We start from the raw sequence: 23,238 nt of genomic DNA on the forward strand, positions 1-23,238 counted from the left end.
GCATGATTAGCTTTCTTGTGCTTTGAAAATTTGATCCTCTTTTACTTGATCTGTCATGTTCACCTAAGCCTGATTTGTTTATAGCCTTACTGAAGAACTCAATTCTCTTCGTGTTCTATTACTTAATATTGCAGCTAGGCCCTATTCCATCATGTGTAATGCTTTTGCATTGTTCTCAGTCGTAGTTTTTGTTGTTTAGCTTGGATAATAATTTATATGAAATAACTAACGTTGTGTTTATTTAATAATAATAATGATCAACAAAATGTAGCTATGATGAAAAAAAAAATATATATATATATCGGTGTGTTCACATTGTAATTCAGATCTTATCACTTTGTAACATTTATGTCAAATAGGCCTATAGAATAGTGAAATTAGAAACAAATAGGTAGTACCGCGAAATTGGGACCAATTGTATTTTGTACTTCGCCGGAACATTACTAAATTTCTAACCGCAGCAAGAAAGAAACAACACATGTATCTAGTCAGGTTACTATGTACCTCCAAAATAATCAAGTCTGCTGTTATTTTCCAATTTTATATTTGGTAATATATACGCAAATATGAAATTTATTGTGAAATTAGGCATACTTGCCTTACATTTCAAATATAAACTTACGTGTGCAATGTCCACAGGATTCAACTGCATACTGGCGAATTACTGCATTTACGTTCTCATACTCTCCAGATCCAGAAGGTTTGACATCACTGTTAGGTCTCCTCCGTTTAGGGAGTCTCTTGGCAATATATGTGCCTTCCGTACTCCTAGTCTCCTCTGGTGTAATATCAGACGTTTCTCCAGAAAGCCTTTCGCTTACGTTGGCTGTCACATACGTAGCTATAATGGAAACAAGACACTGAATGAGGTGGGAATTAAGTGCAATTCTTAAAATGAAAAATGAAAAAAAAAAAGTGCTTTTCCCATAACATCAGAAAACGGAACGATATTTTCCTAGGGTGAAATACCAATACAAATCCTTTCAAATGCCACATCTATCCAGGGCCGTATCTAAGGGGGGGCAAGGGGTCATGCCCCCTCACCAACTAGTGAAATGCGAATGTTACTATGTGAGGTGAACGTTTATAAAACCGAAAATAGGTGCGATCTGTTTTCTTTTCTCTCTCTTACTTCTCTTAACAATTTCGCTTTACACAAGTTAGACAAAACCTTCTGTCACTATCAATATTAGCCAGAGATTCTGGTTCTGGCCAGCGATCAGCTAAACTAAACATATTCTTTTTAGTACCGGTATTAAACTATTATATTTTATATATACTCATACAACGCGAAACCATATTACATGAAAGTAAATAGCAAAAAGATGCCCTATTAAATTTGAATGGTATATATATATATATATATATATATATATATATATATATATATATATATATATATATGGATAGATAGATAGATAGATAAAATTGAAAAATCACTATGTTTGTGACTCTAAATCTCCTGAACTGCCCCACCGATCTTGATCAAATTTGTAACATGGATGAGTTTCAAGGCTGGGGTGGTTTTAGGCTATTCATTTTTATGGTAGAACTGAGGGGAGGGGATGTAAAAAAATAAATAAAACTTAACTCCTGAATCACTCGACCGATCTTGATCAAATTTTCAACACAGATGAGGTTCAGGTCTGGGATCGTTTATATAATTTACATTTGACGGAGCAACGTGGGGGGGGGGTGGAGCAGGAGGGGGAGATATATAAAAATCAATTTATATAAGACTGAAAGTGATTATTTTTGTAACTTAATGACTCTTGAACTATCCGACCGATCTCAATCAAATTTTCAAGATATATGAGGTTTGGATCTGGAAACATTTTTGTAATTTCACTTTAACGGTACATCCAAGGGGAGGAGGACGTATAAATAAAAAATAGTAAAACCTAATAACTTTTTAACCACCCAACCAAATCTCGATCAAATTTTCACATATATGAAGGTCGGGATTTGGAAGTTTTTTATCGTTTCACTTTGACGAGGCAACATAGGGGAGAGGGAGGGGAAGATATATGTAAAAAAAAATTAAAATGACTGCCTTTGTGACCTCATCACTCTTGAACCACCCGACCGATTTAAATCAAAATTTCAACATACATGAGTTTAGGGGGAGATTACTTTAGGCTATTCACTTTGATGAAACAACGTAGCGGAGGGGGAGAGAAATTCAAAAATGATCAAAAATGACCGATATTAGTGTTGAATACATAGTTTTCGTGATCGATGAGACAAACAGTGACACTTCTGATACTGTTTCAATTTAAGTTCAACTTTAATAGTTGGAGAGGGAGAGGGTACAATGGAGGGAAGTGGAATAAACATTTAAAAATGATCGAAAATGACTAATATTAGTGTCGAATCAATAGTTTTAGAAGAAGCTGAGATTAACAGTGACAATTCTGATGCCGTGTGCCGCAGCACGGAGGAGGAGGAGGGGGGGGTATATATAATACTAATAATCAAAAATGACCAATATTAGTGTCTAATACATAGTTTTCTGGATTATTCTGATGAACTGTGACATTTTCGATCCGGTTTAAATGCAAAATCAGCTCCGCCACTTGCGGGAGAAGGAGAAAGAGATATATATAAAAATGATCGATAATGGCCACTATCAGTGTCGAATTTATATTTTTCAGAGTCGCTTAGATGAACAGTGGTACTTTCGATCCCGTTTAAATTCAAATTCAACCTCACAATTTTGGGAAGGGGGAGGAAGAAATTTAAAAATGATCGAAAATTGCCGATATTAGTATAGTGCTGAATCCACATTTTGGGGGGGGTCGCTGAGAATGAACAGTGACACTTTCGATGCCATGGCCCACATGGGGGAGGGGGAAATATACATATAAATGACCGGCAATGACCAATATTAGTGTCGAATCCATGATTTTTGGGGTCGCCGAGATGATCAATGATCTTTCCGATGCTGTTTAAATCGATGCCATTAAAAACGAAAACAGCATATTTCACAGGTACTAAACACATGAAATACGGAGTTGTGCATTTAAAATTTTCATTTCAACCCAGCGAAGCGGGTAATATATGCTAGAGTATAATATACTGAGTACGGCGCTGGCCTTTTCTTTCAAAAAATTGTGAAATGAAAAATGAAATGAAATTTTGAGTTTTACGTCCAACGGTTATGCCGGTTAGGCTAAAGAAGACGGTGATAATGAGTAATGAATGAAATGGTGGAATGAAGAAAGTGGGAGGAAACGGGAGAACCCCGAGAAAACCCACGCACACGGTGTTTGTCCACCACAAAGTTCACTTGGCGGGAGCAGGGTTTGAACCCGAGACCCCTAGCACCAGAGGTGAACGCTCTACCACTGAGCCACCGCGGCCCTCTCAAAAAATGGTGGGTACGGCCCAGCATCTATCAATATTCTTTTCGTACTGTGGTTGGAAAAATATCATTGAATCTTTCGATAGAAAAAGCGGCCTTTCCCTCTGTACTCCCCCTTCCCTTCCAAACCATAATTCAGAAACACACATCAATTTTAATATACAAAAAGCCTTGGTCTGGCTAATTTAAGAAAGGAGCATGAACATTATGATACACTGGCAGGGGTTTCCCCGGGATTTTAAGTCTGAGATTCTCTAATTTTTTTTCTGGGGGTGTGTGAAGCGAATTTCTTTGGGGGGGTGTTCATTGAAGTTCGAGGGCGTGTTTGGGGGAGTTGCAGAAAAATCTGACCATAGGAAAGGCCCTGGCCGATTGCTACATCCTATCTAATCCCGGCTTGAGCAATAGATGCGTAAATGCCATAAAAATTATTATTATTTACAAAAGCTCTCCAATCTTTTCCATTTTCAACTTGAAAAAATCGAAATAATATGTTTGAATTGGTATTTAGAAAACTAATAGAAAACTAAATTTCATACCCTCTCTTAAAAATACACATGATTTTTACATAATATATGAAATGTGTCGTAGAAATATAACCATACCTTTTCCTTCTTCTTGGAAAAATAGTTTTACAGTGTATTTCCTTCATAACTCCCAAAACCTACGGCAAAAAGTTGTAAACAATCACACTCGGAAGTATATTCACTCTCTGATAAAAGTTGATAGTGTTACACCGAAACAGTTTCTATTTGCTTCCTTGTTGAAAAGGGGAGAAACCCTCGCGGAATGGGTACATGTTGTCTTCTTCAACAATCTAGTGGTTACCGTGTGTTTATTTCCAGGAACCAGGAAGACGCATATTTTTTCTATCTTTAGCTGACCCTTCGGAGATAAACTGAACGAAAAAATATCCGGATATTGGCTGTGGCAAATGTCAAATCTTAAAAAAAAGTTGCAGTGAACAAAACAGGGCCTTTCTAAAATAGTTGTTATGAATCTGTAGTTCTCGCAAGGATGCTCGACAATTTTTTTTTCTGAGTAATGATTGCAATCTGAAACTAGGGAGGTGTTAAAGGTGTGTGGAGTGAATTTCTTTGGGGGGGGGGGGTCCATCAAAATTTTGGGGGGGGGTGTTAGGGGATGTAGGAAAATCCCTGCACACTGAGACATTCCCATGGTCAGAATCTCATCCTGAAATACACTAAAAGATCAAGGCTTTACATAGTGGTGGAGTAAGGGCGGGGCGAGCGGTGCCCCCGCCCCGGGAAGAAAAATAGCAGTGTATAAGTCGATAAGGGGACCCATCTACTTAACTGGCCCCGGGTACCAATTCACCTTACGCCGCCACTGGCTTTATACACTCGGCGCCCGAAAATTTCACTGCGGACAGCAGAGGTAAATATTTCCGTTTTGCAATGTAATGAACAAACTAGGGAATCCTAACCTGAGCTAATACAACCTATTTATAGCGCTCGTAACGATTTATAGAGCTTATGAGCAGTGATAGTCTATTACCGAAAGATAAATGCAACGATTTCACAGAAATACCTTGTTTCCGTGCCAAAAATATATAATACTAGATAAATAACAAACATGGGCATAGCAGGAAAACGTTACATTTTAAAAACTGAACTTACGGCTGCAATGTCCATAGGATTTCAACTACATGCTGATGAATTATTTGATCTACGTTCTCATATTCTCCAGATCTAGAAGGCGTAGTATCACTGTTAGGACTCCTCCGTTTAGGGAGTCTTTTGGCTATATATGTGCCTTCCGTACTCCTAGTCTCCTCCGGTGTTGTTATATCAGACGTTTCTCCAGAAAGTCTTTCGCTTACGTTCACTGTCACATACGTAGCTATAATGGAAACAAGAAAATCAATTACGTAAGAATTAACTGTATATCTTTAAAGAACTTCCTGTAATTGAAATAAGAAAATGAATGAGGTGGGAATCAAGTGCATTTAAAAAAGATAAATAAAATAAAATAAAATAAAATAAAAAAAAAAGCTTTTCCATAATATCAGGAGACGGAAGGATATATTCCTAAGCTGAAGTACCAATAAAAATCCTTTGAAATGCGGCATTTATTTATATTCTTTTCGTACTGTGGTTGGAAAAATATCATTGAACCTTTCGACAGAAAAAGCGGCTTTTCCTTCCGTACTCATTTTCTTTCCAAACCATAATCCATAAACATATTTCAGTTTTAATTTACCAAAACCTTTAGTCTGGCTAATTTAAGAAAGGAGAATGAACATTCTGACACACCGGGACATTCCGGTAATCAGAATCTCATTCCTGAAAAACACTAGAAGATCAAGGCTTTATACACTCGGCACTCGAAAATTTCATTAAGGAGAGCAGAGGTAAATATTTCCGTTTTGCAATGTAATGAACAATCTAGGGAAACCTAACCTGAGGTAATACAACCTCACTATTTATAGCGCTTATAACGATTTATAGAACTTATCTGGCGCAATGGTAGTTTATAATCAAAAGACAAATGCCGTGTTTCCATGTAAAATATTTATTTTACTAGATAAATAAAAAAAAAAAATGTGTATTATACGAAAAAGATAAATTTCAAATATGAACTTACGTGCGCACTGTCCACTGAATTCTACTGAGGGCTGAATAATTATCTGATCTAAGTTCTCATACTCTCCAGATCCACAAGGTGTGGTTTCATTGTTAACACCTGCCTGTTCTGGGTGTTTTTTGGTTATACAAGTGCCTTCCGTAGTCGTGATATCCTGTGTTTTTCTAATATCAGACAATTCTTTAGAAAGCCTTTCGTTGGCATTGCCTTCACACAAAGCTGTAACGGAAACAATAAAAATTATAATGGAAAATTTACATTACAAATAGTCTACATTGGCAGAACAAATTCTAAACAATGTGGTAAGAGAAAAATTGAGTGAAAGTATTTTTTTTTTCAACGTCGTGGGAGAAAAATCGTGTGAAAGTAATTTTTGTTAAGTTAATATGACTATTAACATATAAAATATGTGAAATCTGCATATAGATCTCACATCGCACAAAAAATCTTTACATCACTTAAAAATACATGCTTTACGTAAGGCACCTCTCTGCAACACTTCTATGATTATTTAATGTCACCTGATAGAATTGGTTATGGCCAGATTAAAATCAGTTGGCTATTTGGGGAGGGGGCAGAATTTGAAAAAAAACAGTTTTTTTAAAAAAAAAAGCCCAACCCACCTGGGCCCATATGGGTTTTTCAGGTATTTTCGGGTTTAATTGTTTTTTCGGGTTTAATCGGGTTTTTTCGAAATATCTCAATATTTTGATATTTTACATTGGTATGCCGCCAAAACCTATACAGGAAATTTAGAGTGTTTCGTGCTTGTATTCTGAAAATTTTAACTTGAAAGGCCAAAAGTTGTACCCTGTAGTGTGTGTGGTAGAGGCAGACAAACGAGTTGAGTTGATTTTGTGTTTAACGTCCCTTTCAGCAGCGAGGCTATATGAGACGGGACCTACTGATTAACGTGGAATCCGAATCACATGAGCTTCCTCCGGGAAGCAAACCCGGGTCCCACGCCGAAGACGCGTACACTAACCGCACAGCCATGAAGGAGCTTGGTACACAAACGAACAAATGTAGATCAAGTCATCCAGAAGCCTGACTGACGTTCGCCAAATATGAATACCAAAAGATGTCTATTAATTTAAAGCAAAGATACAATTCATGTTGTATGAAATAAATAAATGTTTTAAAATGTCTTATATGAAATTAACATCTTCTAGCATAAATAAACCTGACATATTTTCTCCATGAGGATACGGGACACCCCAGACCCCCTTCCCCTCCTCAACTTTCCAACACAATGCAATGAACTGCAGTCTGGTTATGAACAAAAGTATAATAGGTCGCGGTGCCTCGGTGGTAGAGCGTTCACCTCTAATGCATGGGGTTCCTAGTTCGATCCTAGCTCGCGCCAAGTGAGCTTTGTGGTGGACAAACACCTTGTGCGTGGGTTTTCTCGAGATTCTCACGTTTCCTCCCACTTTCTTCATTCTGTCATTTCATTCATTTCTCATCATCACCGTCACCTTGAGCATAGCAGACATAGCCGTGAGACTAAAACTAAAAGATTTAATTTAATTTAATGTTTTTTCAATAATATAATAAGCGAAAGTTCACTAAGCAGCAGCTGCTTTTCTCTGTTCGTACCCTGCAATTAATTGTATAGACTGAAATGCAATTAATTGTATAGACTGAAAATGAATAAAAACTTAAGATGTGCTATAAAAATGCTTTACAGGAAAACAATATGCAAATTATTTAAATCAGAGGTACAATCTATTTTCAATATTTTTCGCGCGTTTAGCAATATTTATTTACATGGCTGTATCTGCCAAAATTACGTTCGTCAATTTAATCTGATGAAAAGCTTATTTTTCTCCTTGTGTCACGTGTAATTGTGAGGACCAGATTTACATTTTTCTAAGACCTAGGCCAAAGCACAATTCTGTCCCCCTAGCCTCTGAAAAAGATTATAATTCTTGTTAACTTATCTAATGTGTTGCTGAAGAAAAGTTAGTCATCTTCCCTATGTTTGTAAATGTAGAAGCACTCAAAGCCATCTTTGTTCCGGAGTATCCGAGTTTCCATCAAGTGCAATGGAAAAAGTAGCATTGCAAATTTTGCTCGCTATCAAGTCGAACAGGGTGGTGTTATAACTTCCTCGAAACTGTTACATGCAACAGCGTACTGTTCATTCACTAATTACATGATTCCCAGCCAATGTAAGAATTTTTGGTTTTTACTTTTCGAATAAGCTGATATTGATAGCAGAGATGGAACAGAGTTAAAATACGGGACATTTCCCTGTTCCGACTAAATTTACGGAGACGCGGGACACTCGGGCCCAAAAACGGAACACTCCCGTTTTTTACGGGACGTATGGCAGGCTTACGCGTAAAATAAATAGTTTTATTGTTGAAGTATTCATTTCCGATCCTTCTGCGTTTAATTCGAAAATTTCCGGAGCACTTCTTTCACGGCGTGTACATCAAAACTTTCATTAGTACGGAAATTTGAACTCAGCACTTGAAATAGTAAGCGTTACATAGCCTTCGGAACCCCGAGCATTAAGCTTCTTAAATTGGACAAGAATTTTTACGCTATTGCTGGTGTTGATTCTACAGAATGCTTATTTGAAGAGTAGCAACAAATGACTGAATTAAACTATTTATTGTTGGAAAACCAAATTTTAGTTGAAGAACCTTGTGTTTTACATCAAAGGTAAGAAATAATACTAATAGTTTTACTGATGTATTACATATGTACTATTAGTACCGGCACCTATGACCTTAAACCCGTCAAACGTATGAGTGATAATGTCCCTCGGTGTCGCCAAGTCAACGAGCATACTATTCACGGAAATATTTTCTAAAGTACAAAATTGCTTATTTTACTTCAAATAGGCTATAAGCATAAATCTGTTCTATAACTATCTCAAGGTAAGGTAAGTTTTTTTTTTTTTTAATTCATTTAGTGAATTCAGAAGTTTGTAAAGGTCTTATGTTGAATGTTCTTGTATACCTTAACGTGAAAGCTTCTAATTAGCCCAAGGAAAGTCTAAAATCTGATAAAAATCACTTACAATGTGATCACCTTAGTTGTATCAATAATATACTAACAAATAGGTCAAAAACCCAGGTGGGTCCAACCCGAAAAAACCCACCGGGTTTTTTCGGGCTGGGTCCACTAGGGCAAGCCTTGGGAGGGGGCGACAACTCCTCAACTATATCGTTTGTCTTTGTACAGATCCCCTGCAGCCAATAAAAGCGCATCAATATGGAGTGAGATAGTATTATCTAAATGCAAATTACGCATATATTACAAACATTTAAACTAATCAATCTGCTTACAAAATTTTCTACGAATGCATTTCCGCGGAATAAAAGCGCATTTCACACTGTCGTATGTTCACAAGTCCCTATTTATATCCCTAAAAGCCAGGGCACGCCCTCCTAAAGTAAACCTGTACCCAGTAATTAAACATCCTTTCTAAACACTTTTACTTAGAGTAAATCTTTTGAAAAAAGAAATTAAAAGTTATAAAATTATGCTAATTTTTGCACCAATATTATTAGCACCCCTTTGCGAACGAAACGCCTGACTTATGATAAAAAGGGGTTCGTGGTGGACATCATCATGCCTGTGGGTTTTCCCAATTCCTTCCACTTTCTCATTCCACCATTTCTTTCATCATCATTCACTTGCTATTTCATCCATCTCCTTTGGTACTTTGCTTGCGTAAGTGTGGGACGTTAACCTACACATTTCATTTTTATGGTAAAAAGTCTGTACACTAAGAAAAAGTCAATATGTAGGGCTTTTTTTCACATATCTACAATGTAAATTTAAAGTTGGACTTACATGTGTAATGTTCACTGAACTGAAGTGACGATGGAGGAACTATTTCCTCTTCACTTTCATCTTCATCAGGTATAGAAGTATCGCTATCGTAACGGCGTACCGGTCTACGGCGTCTTCTTTTCGTAAAAGTGTCTTTTCTTACACTACTTTCATCCACTGTTGCAATATCAGAAGTATCTTCAGCAAGTCTCTCTTTTTCTTTGGCTTTCAAATAATCATCTTTCAAATAAACAAGAAAAAATGTGAGGTGAGAAGCAAGTACATTTCTCTACCGCTGAGAAAAGAAGATACCGTATTTACTCGAATATAAGCACTCTTCAAACGTAAGTGCACGTGGCCGGCTTTGAGAATTCATATATATTATATGAATACAAGCATTCTTCATAAGATTAGTAAAGAGAATTCACACAACTAGCAACTATCATCAGCTGCAAAACCAATGACTAGTAGGTTCAAGCAATACCTTTAACTTGCATGCAATGTTATGAATGAACTGAAAAGCAATCAATAAAAGGAATTTACATTGTCAAATTGTTGTAATGTTAGGCCTATTGTTGTTAAAGGCTATTTACTATCTAAAAAAAAAAAAAAAAAAAAAAAGTTAGCCACCTTTTGGCAAGACTAAATTAAACAAGGTAAAGCTAGAATTACAAACTAAACCAACTATTCCTATCAGTAGTAAATCTATCAGAAGGGCATTAGGGCCACGCGTGGAGTAGCAAATGAGTCAAATGTTGCCATCGTTACAAAGTTTGGCCACTTGTCATTGTCTTAAGGAGATACAAGATCATTGATCTTCTCTTCCCTTACAATGGGGCCTGTAGATCAGTGGCGGATCTAGAAGGTAAAATTTGGAGGGGCAGCCAGATTGCAGGTTATAATAAGTATATCTTGAGTTTACGCAAACCATTTTAATTTTAAAAAAGATTTATAACTGATAGCTTCGATTATTTTTGATGATCAAAACTTTAGGGAGCCTAGGCTCCCCGGCCCTGGGCTAGATTAGCCACTGCTGTAGATCTTCGCATTCAAGGAAAAAAGTTGATTTTGCTTGTGTGTGAACTTTAGTAGAGTCTTTTCAGTTAGTAGCAAAGGATAGTATATATATATATATATATAAAATAAAAAGGCAGAACAACAGCAACAATATAATAAGCTTAAGAAAAAGGTAACAATTAAATAGCATGTTCAGGTATTCCTACCACTTATACCAAAAAACGTTTTATGCGATTATACGTGCATGTCACGAATTTTACGCTTAAGACTTTAATAAATGTGGCACTTATATCCAAGTAAATACGGTACGTTAAATGTCACTCCTTAAGGGTTGTAAACATACATCATTGTACGTATTTTAATTTCAAAACCGTTCTACCTCCATTGTGTAAAGAATCTTCTGCTACTTAAAAAATTGAGATTGCTAATCTCACTTGTGAAATAATTTATCAGCTGGAAAAAAGCACAGTAAAGCAGTTATGTTTATACGTAGCAAAGCACGACAAAAAGGAGCTATCAGTAGATTAAATGATGCCATTGTTACAAAGGATTATTTGCTTGTTGCAGTTTAACATCCCATGGTTATGCCTTGGCGGCTAGGAAGACGTGGAAGTTACGGAATTCGAACCACTTTTTTCGGAAATCGAATCTGGGACCTCGCGCACTTAAGGCAAGCGTGCTACCTACCAGACCAAGCGGGGTCCTTAATTATTTGACACTCATCAGGAGGTACAAGAGGATTGAGCTCTCTTTCCTTCAATAACGTCAGCAGTACGTCATGTCTTTCACAAATTGTTGGTCTTTTTTGTGTGCGAACTATAAAATCCTTGGACCCACGCTTGGTCTAGTGGCTAGGACGCTTGCCTTCGGTACGCGTGGTCCCGGGTTCGATTCCCAGTGAGGGTACGGTTCAACGAAACAAAGTGGTTCGGATTCCTCTATAATCAGTAGGTCCAAGTCTCCTTTAGCCAACATGGCATAACCATGGGACGATAAACTCAATACCATATCTATAAAATCCTTATTCAATGCACATATTTGCATAATTTAATATTGGTACCAAAATAGGCTTTAGACATTATAGTTTTTGTGGTCCTCATGTTCGATTCAACATTATCATTCCACTAATTATATCATGATCAACTGTCCCATTTAGCCTACAAGACACACTGGTGGAACATAAAACGGCACAAATTTACTTTGGATCACTCAGTGACTTCAGCTCCAGCCCTTCGGCTGTCAAGGATGCCTTTTTTTGTGTAAACTTTGATAAAGGTAGAAAACAACGAGCCCTGCGGAGCTTGTAACCTCCTTCGCTAGCTCAGCAACATTTTGTTAATTATCATTGGAGATCTTACATGTGCCACCTAGAGTTACCCATAAAACTGAAGGAAATAGATTTTATATTAACGTCCCACGATTTATGCTCCGAGGCTAAAAGAGACGGTGCTAAATACGGAATGGTTTAATGAATAGTGGAAGTAAATGGGAGGACCCCGACAAAACTCACGCATCGGCGTTTGTCCACAACGAATGGGACCGAATCAGCGACTGAATACTGGATCTAAACTAACCTAATATTGCTGCTACTGCAAATACTACTATCACTCTTGCTACTACTATCTCTAAACAGTCCCTACTTTTCAGGGGAGATTGGAGCATTTTATCTTTGGTAGGTGGAGTTCTGGAAAACTGGTCCCCCTCTCCATTGAGTTGTAATTTAATATTGACAAAACAACGTACCCTGCGGGGCTTCTAACACGCCTTGTCTCGCTATCGCTCGCTCGGCAATACTGTGAGAATTAAGTATAGAGCTGTGGTACACAAAAAAAACCAACTGGCTATTAACCTGTATGTTGGGATCAGGGTTCTAGAACCTTCCCGTAATCTGTAGACGTAAAATAAGGTTTTAACTTTAGCAGAGAGCTCAGTAACTCTTCACTTTGGGTCGTACATTAGAAGCAGTAGTAGTAGGGCGGGTTAAAAGCCCCGCTGGACTGGGTTGTATTCTATTCTCGAAATTAATTGCACCAATAGTAGCAGTAGAAGTAGTATTGATAGCAGTAGTAGTAGTAGACGGCACTACCAAATTAAAAATTTATATGTCAATATATCTTTTTTAGGAATGAACATACAGAGAAAAATAAATATTTTATGGTGCAACTATTTAGTGAGGCGGGGAAGGTTCTAGTTTACTGGTGCCCCATGCAGGTTAGTAGCTGGGTTGGTTTCTTTCTGTACTAAAGTTTATACATTTAATTTACACAGTATTGCCGAGCGAGCGTTAGCAAGTGAAGGCGGGTTAGAGCCCCGCAGGGCACGTTTATTTCTTCCTTTATTACTCTCACTCGGCCAGGGAAGGGGGACCAGTAATCTAGAACATTGCCAGTGAGGCGGAAGGCAGCAGAATACCAATAAGGAAATTGCGTATAAAAATGACAGGAACTTTCAGTAACTGCGATTATTTAACAGAACAGAACCTACCCAAACCTAGGCTAACTGAACCTTCTTCTCCTGCTACTACTTCTACTTCATTCTATCTCAATAATATTCTAACCTAACGTATGGTAGAGCTGTCTGCTACCATAATGCCAAAATAAGTTACTGAAGAATGAACAATAACATGCACACTATTAACGTATGTCAGATTGTTAAGTAATTAGGACTTTCTTGTCCAGAGAAAACTGCATTTGGATGGCATTTAGTATCTCCGAGTACCTTGTTTTTGTCTAAATTGTGATAAAGGTAGAAGGACAAGGGCCCTGGGGGCTTCTCAGCTCAGCTCAGCTATATTTTGTAAAGTAAGTAACACATTGTAAATCTTATATGTTCAAGATTGGGGGAGATACTAAATATCATAGCCATTGTATTTCTAGTCATCCTTATTACGTTCTTTCTAAATTACACCTAATCTGACCCCTGCAACATCGCTTACAAAATACAGTTTTGGAGGTAGGCCCTACTAACAAATAAACTTTATTCAAATAGTAAGATATGATCTACTATTGTGTACACATATTCCCATTGACTAAAACTTGCAAAATGCAAATATATTAAGATTATATCTTAATCTATAATGGACAGCGGGGTGTGAATCCCATACTAATAATATAAACCGCCACGCCAATAATAACAAGGAACAAATATATACACCTACTTGTTGAATATAATACGTGACATTGATGGTTTGTCCAAGAAGTCTCCGGCGGAGTATGTAAAACAACAAATTTGCTCAACTTCGTTTTGTCTTTTTTCAGAATTGGCCATTTGCAATGGTTATTTATAATCCAACACTTGGGAACAGTACTTACGCTATTATCTTCGAAAGTTACTACAGCAAAAAGTTTACACATGTTGCTGAAATAAAGCGAAAAAATAACACAACACTCGATTCTTGACTGTGACTCTTGGTACTTGACCCGCCACTTCGATGCACTATGGGAAAAACAATTGAAAGGAAGGATGCGGTTAAAGTTGGTGGCATCTTTCTAACCGAAGTTAGTAATTGACAACGGATGGGATACAGATGGTTTCCAACTCGAAGCCGAAGTTAACAATTGACAATTGTTATAAGGGTGGTACATAGTTGGCTTCCAACTCCAAGCCGAAGTTAACGATTCAAATTTCAGATCTGGTGGTAGAAAGGACGGGGGCAAACCAGCGGCTGCCTACCAACAGCCACCAACAGAGTCGGCTCAAGAGGGGCCTGCCACACCTACAGTTTACCTCCTTAATGCCGACCTGTAGCCTCCATATGGTGGCACGTCGCCGTTGGCCCGCCATGCAAAAATTCAGGCCTTGGCGGCCATTCTGCAAGGGGATGCTAACACGCTTTATTAAAAGCATAATTACATACAGTAGTATTTTCTAGTGATACAATTATAGTAATTAGCTTAATTTCTGCTTTTCTTCTATACTGAAAAGTTCATGTTAAAAAATCACTATTCTGGTTTTCAATTTGGCAAAAATTTTTCAGGGACCCTTAGACCTATAAACTAATTCAGTCCTTTCATGCCACTTTCCAAGATAGACACTTGAATTCAAGGAATGACTAACACAATGTAAACACAAGCAGTGGCTCTCCTAAGATGCACCCAAGAATGTAGCCTACAAAATGCAAATAATTTTGTATACTTGCCCCCTGAAATTGTGCTATTTTTCTAAAAAAAAAAGTTCTGGAGGATCTACTCTCGGACCACCTCCGTCGGTGCATCCCTGAATACAACTAACTAATAAGACTACTTTGCATGAGGACTATCACCAAATGTTTAAAAATATCGCTCCATCTAAATTTAGTACGAGAGAATGGATTGATAATGATTATTATAATACATATAATACAACGAGCATATGTATACGCAGCTGTGATTATCAGTGAGAGTTCAGAAAAACAAAGTGTTACTCATAATCCTAATAGCCTTTTGATTTCGATTACAATTACCCTTTGAGTTATATACGCATGTCCTCCGTGAAAACTATTGTATTCCAACGAATTTTGAAATACATTAAATTTAACTCAGACGTGTAACTGAAGAGGCCGTATCTATTTAATTTTGAAGTAACCATTAAATTATTGCAATCCAGTGAACTAAACTTTCAGTTTCAAAAGTTTGTCGACTTGCAAATGTTTAGTTAACAGTAACTGGTATTGACAGCTCCCCCACCTCAACATTTGTAGGATTATCACTTTCGAAATTTTGTCCAGAAGTCGAAAGACATTTTTATACGGACTCTGCTTACCTCTCATCTTGTTTTAAGTTTCGTAGCTTTCGTTTCTGGTAAAATTCTCACTTTTTAAAAATCTTTGGTCATTATTACACGAAACAAAAGTATTATTGAAAAGTGAAAACACATCATTATAAATTTTAAAAAAGACGAAACAACTCAGCATAGAAACGAAAATGTTGAATGACAAATGGACTAACATATATTAACAAAGTGAGCATTGATCAATAGGCAGCGATTGTGAGTAACTGATATTAGGAACTTTAGTTAAAATTTCCATCAGAAATGTCAAAAATTCCATTTATATTACCTTTTTTAGTATTTCATACATGGACCAATCGACAAGAAAAGCCTAACTGTGGTCATTGAATCGAAGCACTATGCGGGGACTTGGAGTTTACTTTCTTTTATTTGTTGATCTATTCTAATTTCAAAAACATATATGGGAATGATGTTCTCTAGCAAGGTCGCGGAAGGGTTGTTGGGAAAGGAATGAACAGTCTGTTATATTTGTATTTTGTGCATATGGTGGATTATGGAAATAATGCCACAGCCTTTAGTCGTAGTGCTGTAGTGCTTAACATCTATTCAACAGCTAAATGTATCTACATTTTATCTCATATTCGTAAAATCTACCTTTTACCCTCCTTAAAAATATTTTCCGAAATATAAAAGTCTTCTTGAGCCGTGGGATGTTTTCCTCAAACTAGCATTACTTATGAGTGTGGCATTGGCATCATAAGTGTTTGAGTCCATTTTAATTGTAAAGGCGTTTTACAGCCAATCACGCAAAGTTTCGACTTTATCATCCTTTGATGTATTTTAAAAGTATCTCAGTCTGTACAATATTTATTTGAAGCTATTTGGAAAATTGTTTATCATAACATTTTCTTTAATAAATATTCACATTTAAAATATAATTCCTTTTCCAGTTTGGCGCCCTCTTCACCTGGCGCCTCCAGCGAACGCGTAGTTCGCAGGATTGAAGATCCGGTCCTGACTAGTAATAGTAGTAGTAGCAGGAACGGGTTGTAAGCCCCGCAGGGGTTGGTTGGGTTCTGTTCTCAAGATGAAGTGGGCAAATTAAACACTTGCCGATTTTTTTCTGTAAATTTTACAATCTATGAATCCATGTATTAACCAACAGTTTAGAATAAAATATAATTTGCTACTACGTAACGATCAGTTTGTTTCAATTAAACTTTTTAACTTTCGACTCGGAGTCCTGGTAACTCCGAAAGAAGCCAAGAAGATGATGATTTGCGCAATGGAATTTCAGAAGAAGAATTGTACTTTAGGAGGATGTAGTTTGGACGAAGGAGTAAAAGATAATATGATATAAAATATTTAAAAAACATTGTGACTTTTAATTATTAAATTTAATTACCTTGTATTGATATTGGTTTTAAATTTTTAATTATTTTTTTCAATTTTTAAAAACACTAATTTATTAACAATGGATTTAGTATTTAGTATTACACTTTTATGACAAATCTGAACATTACAGTAGATTAGAAAAATTTTGGGAATGTCGAAATGTAAGGAAAAAAATAAGTTACAGTTTGAATTATTATATGCTTACTTAAAACTGTTTTAATTAATCTTTGTTAGCATTTACAGAATTACCGCCACAATTTTTTTTGAATAGAATGTAGGTTCCACAAGAATAGTTTTAAATAATGAAGTAATTGGAACTTAATTAGTTAATTTCTCAGCCACTTATTGTTACTCCGTGAAACACTGGATTTGTAATTTTAAATTTTATTGCTACAATTGATTGCTTGACAATCCTTTGGTACGTAAATGTTTGAGATAAACACTGATAAACCTTGTACTACATTTCTCATTGCATATATTAAACAGTAAACAGGATAATTTTACTGTTTTGTCTGGACAGGCGTCCGTTAGCAAAAGTGCAATTAGGTTTAGATGCCCCTAACAAATAAAGAAAAAGAATAGAAAATTTTTTATTTACTTTTTTGTTTTGCAGGTTTAAAACGAGCGTATTTTATCATTAATTTTATTATAATAAAGTTAAATAACGAAGCACCTTCCCTTGCTCCTGCAAATTCTTATTCTATGATATTCATTAATTTGAATGGAAGAAAAAGAGGCAGAAGAGCAAAGTTGGCAAATCCACTCAACGCAACGCGGCTATTGCGACAGACTATCAATCAACATAAAACATATATACACAAGTAATTAAAGTATAGTTTAATTATAGAATTAAGGAGTATAGGTAAATTAATTCACGATGAGCTTACATTAAACAATCTGTAACGAACAGGGTACGTTACAGTTGTCCCCACGCATTGAAAAAGAACTCTCTAAGCATCTACCTAAATTTCGAAATACAAAAGATACAAATAAAACACACACTTTTGATCCTAACTAACTACATAAAGCAATTGACTGAAGACTATAAAATGAATACTATGCTTAACAAAGCAAAATTACTTAAACTATATCTTGATTAGGATACCGTGCTAGCAATTCCTTTTGTTTGTTGGCAGAACAATCAAATACGTTCAATTTTGGAAGTTTTGTGTACCTACCGATTTACCAGACAAACTATGCAATACTGCATAATTCTTTAGTTTATAACTTAACAGTAATTTAATAAAACAATTTAAGTACTTAGAGGTTTTTTTAACAGCAGACGAAAGCTAATGAGTTTTGACCATTACTAGTCTTTTTTTGTAAGTTTACTCCTTTTGTTTTATTTTTTGAGTTTTTTATTAGGGTTGTATTATTAAGTTATTATATATTTTTTGATTTTGTTTCTTTTGTAACTTTGGAGGTTAAGGAAACTGTTGCTTAAACGCTTTAGTTGCTGAGTGTGTGAGAAATAACTTAGCCGGAGTATTTTTAGTACTGTTGCAAATAGAATGATTGGGAAGATTTTGAGTCGTTTAAACGACTTTACTCCAACTTCCCTTTTTAGGATTACACTCCAATGGAAGAATTCGATTGACTTTTTTTGTGGGATGTTTTAGTTACTTCAGTTTTGCATTTGGCGAATAACTTGATGTTTGTTGATGTTTGATATTATGTTTACGACAGAAAGATTTTAAAGATGTGAGGTAAACTGAGAACCTTTATTAGACATGATGATTTGAGTGTATGGAAAAGAATAAAAGTATTTGTTATTGAAGATAGTGATATTTTTTTAGTATGCGCAGTGTTCAGAGGTAAGTAGACAACAAACCTGGAATAGATATTGATAATTGACCGAAGATAACAGTACCCACTACTACAGGGTAAATTTACTATTAAATTGATTTTTAATTTTTTGTGAGGCGCTTGCGCTTTTATTTAATGTTTTCTTAGCGATAATTTGATTGGCGAATTTGGTTTTAGCACAACGAATACATTTTTTTTACATATTTTAATAGAATTTTGCTGATTATGCCAATAGAAAAGTTTGTAACACAGAAACAGACATTTGTATATGCCAAAATGATCTTGTAAATGAACGGCTTTGACGGTACATCAACAAGACGTTGTGGCACAACTAAGACATTGATTAGTTTAAATATTCTTACGATACAAAAGACTGATATTTTTGAAATTTTGAAACCTCGGATGGATTGACGAGATATTTTTATTTTTTGACAAATCATATCCTTGGATTGACCGTGGGGAAATTTTGTACGATTTAGGAAGGAAAAATTAAGATTCGGCAAGAGATAGATTGAGAGATGCTTACTATCCCCAGGACGATGAGGAGGATATCCACTGAGTACATCTGCAATGAAATTATTTTTCGACGATAAGTGTTGAAATTGTAGATTGTATTTTTGAAGTTTTAATAGTATAAGAGTGGTACTTGAGTTTAAACTTTTTATAGTAAATGCATGCGTAGCTGCTGCGTTGTTGCAATGCACCACCGTCGGTTGTCGTAAAATATATTGCGAGAAATGGTCACAGAGGAAAAGAATAACAAGTACTTTGAGCTGTAAAATAGATGAGGATAGCATATGAGGCTTGACTCTTTTATTAGCATAAGCAATAACCACTGGCGATGATTTATATTTAGGATACTGCGCGAGGAACAGTCCTAAATTATTTTCACTTGCATTTGAGAAGATATTAAAGGGAAGGGAAAAGTTAGGCTGACTTAAAGCCGGAGGATGACTAACAAGCTTTCTAACTTTGTAGAAATGATCTAATAGATCCGTGTCGAAGCAAATTTTTTATCTTTCTTTAATAAGTTATATAAAGGAGACGTTAGAGCTGAAAAGTTTGCTATATATTTTTTTAATTTACCAAACCTAAGAATGTTTTTAATTGACATTTACTTTCTGCGACCGGAAAACAACGAAAAGGTTTTTTTTATGTCTGGGATCTACTTGGATGTTATTTTCACTGATGATATGCCCTGAGAAATTTATTTTAGATTGAATAAACTGGCATTTTCGAAAATTTAGCGAGAAATTTGCAGGAATAAATATTTCATAGGTTTTCTCCAAATGATTGAAGTGTTTTTAAGAGAAAAGATGGAAATTAAAATGTTATTTAAATTAATAGTGGTAAAGAATTTAGTTGTCTGAACGACGAAAGAATACATAGTATTTTAAACAATTGAAGGTGCACTTCTTATAAACATAGGTAATACTCACTTGACATACTGATGTCCTGCATAGTATACGAGTACGACGTAGGATTTAACTCAATTTCATAATATCCGGAAGAACAATTAAAAGAACTAAAGTGTTTTGGTGTGGAAATTTTTATACGATTAGATGAAATTTCGACAAATAAAACTAGGTTTTATTGTATGCGAGGAGACTTTAGTTTTAGAAGTTTGAAGCCTAACTTCATTTTTACTTCGATCGATGACACCATTGAATTTATCTAGGAACGGATATTCCAAAATAATGTCGATTTGTATATACTTCACTACGAAGATGGGAGTTCTGAGAAGATAATCTTGAAAATTTAACTTTTGCAATCCTTGCACTTGAAATTTTTGCTTTCAAAGTAAAACTTCCAAAGTAAATTTAGTGTATGGATGTAATTTAGCAGAGGGGAAAGTTTGTTGTAGACGTTTCCAAACTTCCCAGACAATCAAATTTAACTCTGCTTGAGAATCCACCGTTCATCTTATTTCTACGCCAGCAATATTTCCTTTTATCACAGGTGACAGGGAGAAATAGTATTTAGAAGGGGACCAGATATAGTTACTTTTTACCACAAAGTTGACATGGAATTTTAAAAAAATATTTTTAGAAACAGGGAATTGACGAAGTTACTGTACAAATGTTTTGTAAGGGGTTTTGTTTTTTGCAGCTCACCTGCCCCTTTCTCTTTGACAGCTTCGAGTTATGTTTTTTGAACCATTTATATATTTTTTGAATTTATAGGTTTTTGACTATCGTTACTAGACATTTGTCTGGAACCATTGTTTTTCCCCCACTTGATTGTTATTATTATTATTGTTATATCGATTTCCGCTATTTTGGTAAAGATTTCGTCTTCCTCGAAAGCGTCGATTTCGATTATTTCCTCGAAACGAATTTTGGTTATAGTTGTAATTATTATAGTTATTATTAGAATTCTGAGAATACTCGGAGTATCTCTTTTTAGTCTGACAACTGCTGTTAACTTTTTTATCTTGACTGAAATTTTGATTCGAAGATTGCATAACATTCGCCTGTCCAACAAACGATCTCTTCCTAGAAGGAGCCCTAAATTTGGTACGGGAACCAGTGACCGAAGACAAATTCCCAATTTGAATCATCAGATCAACTAAGGTCTGACTTGGATTTACAGACAACAATCTTAGATCATCAGAAGATAGACTTCCCAAGATTAAACCTGAAGGTTCTTGGAAATTAGGATTTTTTGTAATCTTATAATACGTCTCGACTGAGAAGCAAGAGAATTCAAGCAATGAGGAATACTTGCTTTTATTATACTTTAAAGATTGAAGGTATCTCTTTTGCATCAATTTTGTTTTCTCATTACAATACTGACTTTTTAACAATCGGATGCAATCATCAAATGGCCGAATTTCATGAGAAACGAACTGAATCAAAACTTTAGCTCCGTCTCGCAGATAAACTATGAAAAGCCCTAATCTTTTCCAAATCAGAGACAGAATATCTATCTATACAACGTTTAAAATTTCTAAGGAAGGCTCTGGATACATCAGGTTGTACCTCTCCTAAAATGTACGAAAATAACTTAGATATTTTAATGGAATCGGTTTAGATTCATAATTGTAATGTTGACTAGTAAACCTAGACCAACCAGAATTATTGTCAGACTTAAGTTGGATACATTGTAAAAGAGTGTTGAACACTGTCTCAATGGATTTATTACATTACTAAGGGAACTATGCCAACTAGACTGGTTAAACGAAGAATGCTTACGAATTGAATGACCTAGATTTCAATTAGACATAGTATATACCGGGGAACTATTGTTACCAAAAATGGGTACTGTTCTTCCAACGGTACTCGCAAGAGTATCAAAATTAAACAAAGACCTCATCGACGATAGATTAGGAAGAGGTTTTGTAAAACAAGAAATATTAGTTGCTGTGGTAACGCCACTAAATAAAATTCCATTTGAATGTGACATCGACTGGCCACAATGACCTACCTATTTTTTCAATAGATGTCCTATCCATTCCGACATCTGTAAAACAGACTCTCGTAGGAGCGACACCATCATCTCTCTCTTCAGTCTCATTTCTTACGTCTTTCGAAGTCAACGACTTAACTCTAGCCTCGTTCATTTCCTTCGGAGTTGATCGTAACGAAGCTCGAGTCTTTGCTGGAGGACCGAGACTCGTTTCGTCAAACTTCTATGTTCGCCACACCGGTTTAAGATGGTAGCAGTAGTTTCATAACCGTCCTTGATTGAAGCTATGTCTTTTCTATTAACATTCACCATCTCCGGTAGCTTTCCCAGTTCATTCTGCAGTTGTTCTGCATTTTGATTTACTTTCAAGAGATCGCTTTCGACATTTTGCTGTGGAGAATCTTGATCTAACTGCGACGCGGCTACAACATTGATTTGTTCACGTAATTTATTCGCTCCTTCCACTACTTCTCTATGTGCCTCTAATTTAACTTCATCAATTTTCTCTGCTAAAACTAAAATTTTGTCGTGCTGCCCATCGAGCTTTTCGTTTTATTTGTCCAATTTTCCATTAACTTCAACATGTTGTTTCTCCAATTATTCATTTAGGCTTTGAAAAAATTCAAACAAACGTGTTTCTATAGGATTCTATGATCCACCGATAGGAGACGAAGCACCTACAGAGGATTTTGGAACATCTGGTTACTCATTTCACTTTAACTTAACTAATCCAACATTATCAAAAGATTTTTCGCTTTTCCCATTTTCATTTGGGAGTTGGCAACCCTAGCACATCTACCGGTAAAAGTCTTGACTTATTATTTCAAACCTACTATCGGACTGATTTCGAAGCAACGGAAGTGATACCATCGGGTACACTTGTCACACATTACGGAATCTTTACGTTCAGCAGTTTCTGAAATTACAGATTTGAATCTTTGATTGCAACACGCGTACTCCCTGTCGAAGTCTGCACTAGCAACACTTCCACCGACGAAAGCTCCCTTAGACGTTGACATTTTGACCAGTTACACTACAATACCATCACCAGAAAATATGTATATTCACACACACACACTTCATATATATATATATATATATATATATATATATGTGTGTGTGTCAAACACGACCAAATGTCC

General features: G+C 35.9%; 1 protein-coding gene across 1 annotated transcript; it reads right to left on the reverse strand.

Annotated features, from left to right (window-relative positions):
• Window positions 1-628: 628 nt before the first annotated feature.
• LOC145680846 (uncharacterized) lies at window positions 629-22,250 on the reverse strand. Its single transcript, XM_081751962.1, has 5 exons — window positions 22,115-22,250; window positions 9,785-10,003; window positions 5,972-6,190; window positions 5,005-5,227; window positions 629-841 (listed from the first exon to the last, which is right to left on the reverse strand). The coding sequence occupies exons 1-5, from the start codon at window positions 22,248-22,250 to the stop codon at window positions 790-792; spliced, it is 849 nt and encodes a 282-aa protein (XP_081608088.1). The 3' UTR covers window positions 629-789.
• Between the last annotated feature and the right edge of the window lie 988 nt (window positions 22,251-23,238).

This window comes from Thermobia domestica, chromosome 1 (genome assembly GCF_964235325.1).
Source record: "Thermobia domestica chromosome 1, izTheDome1.hap1.1, whole genome shotgun sequence".
NCBI lineage: Eukaryota > Metazoa > Arthropoda > Insecta > Zygentoma > Lepismatidae > Thermobia > Thermobia domestica.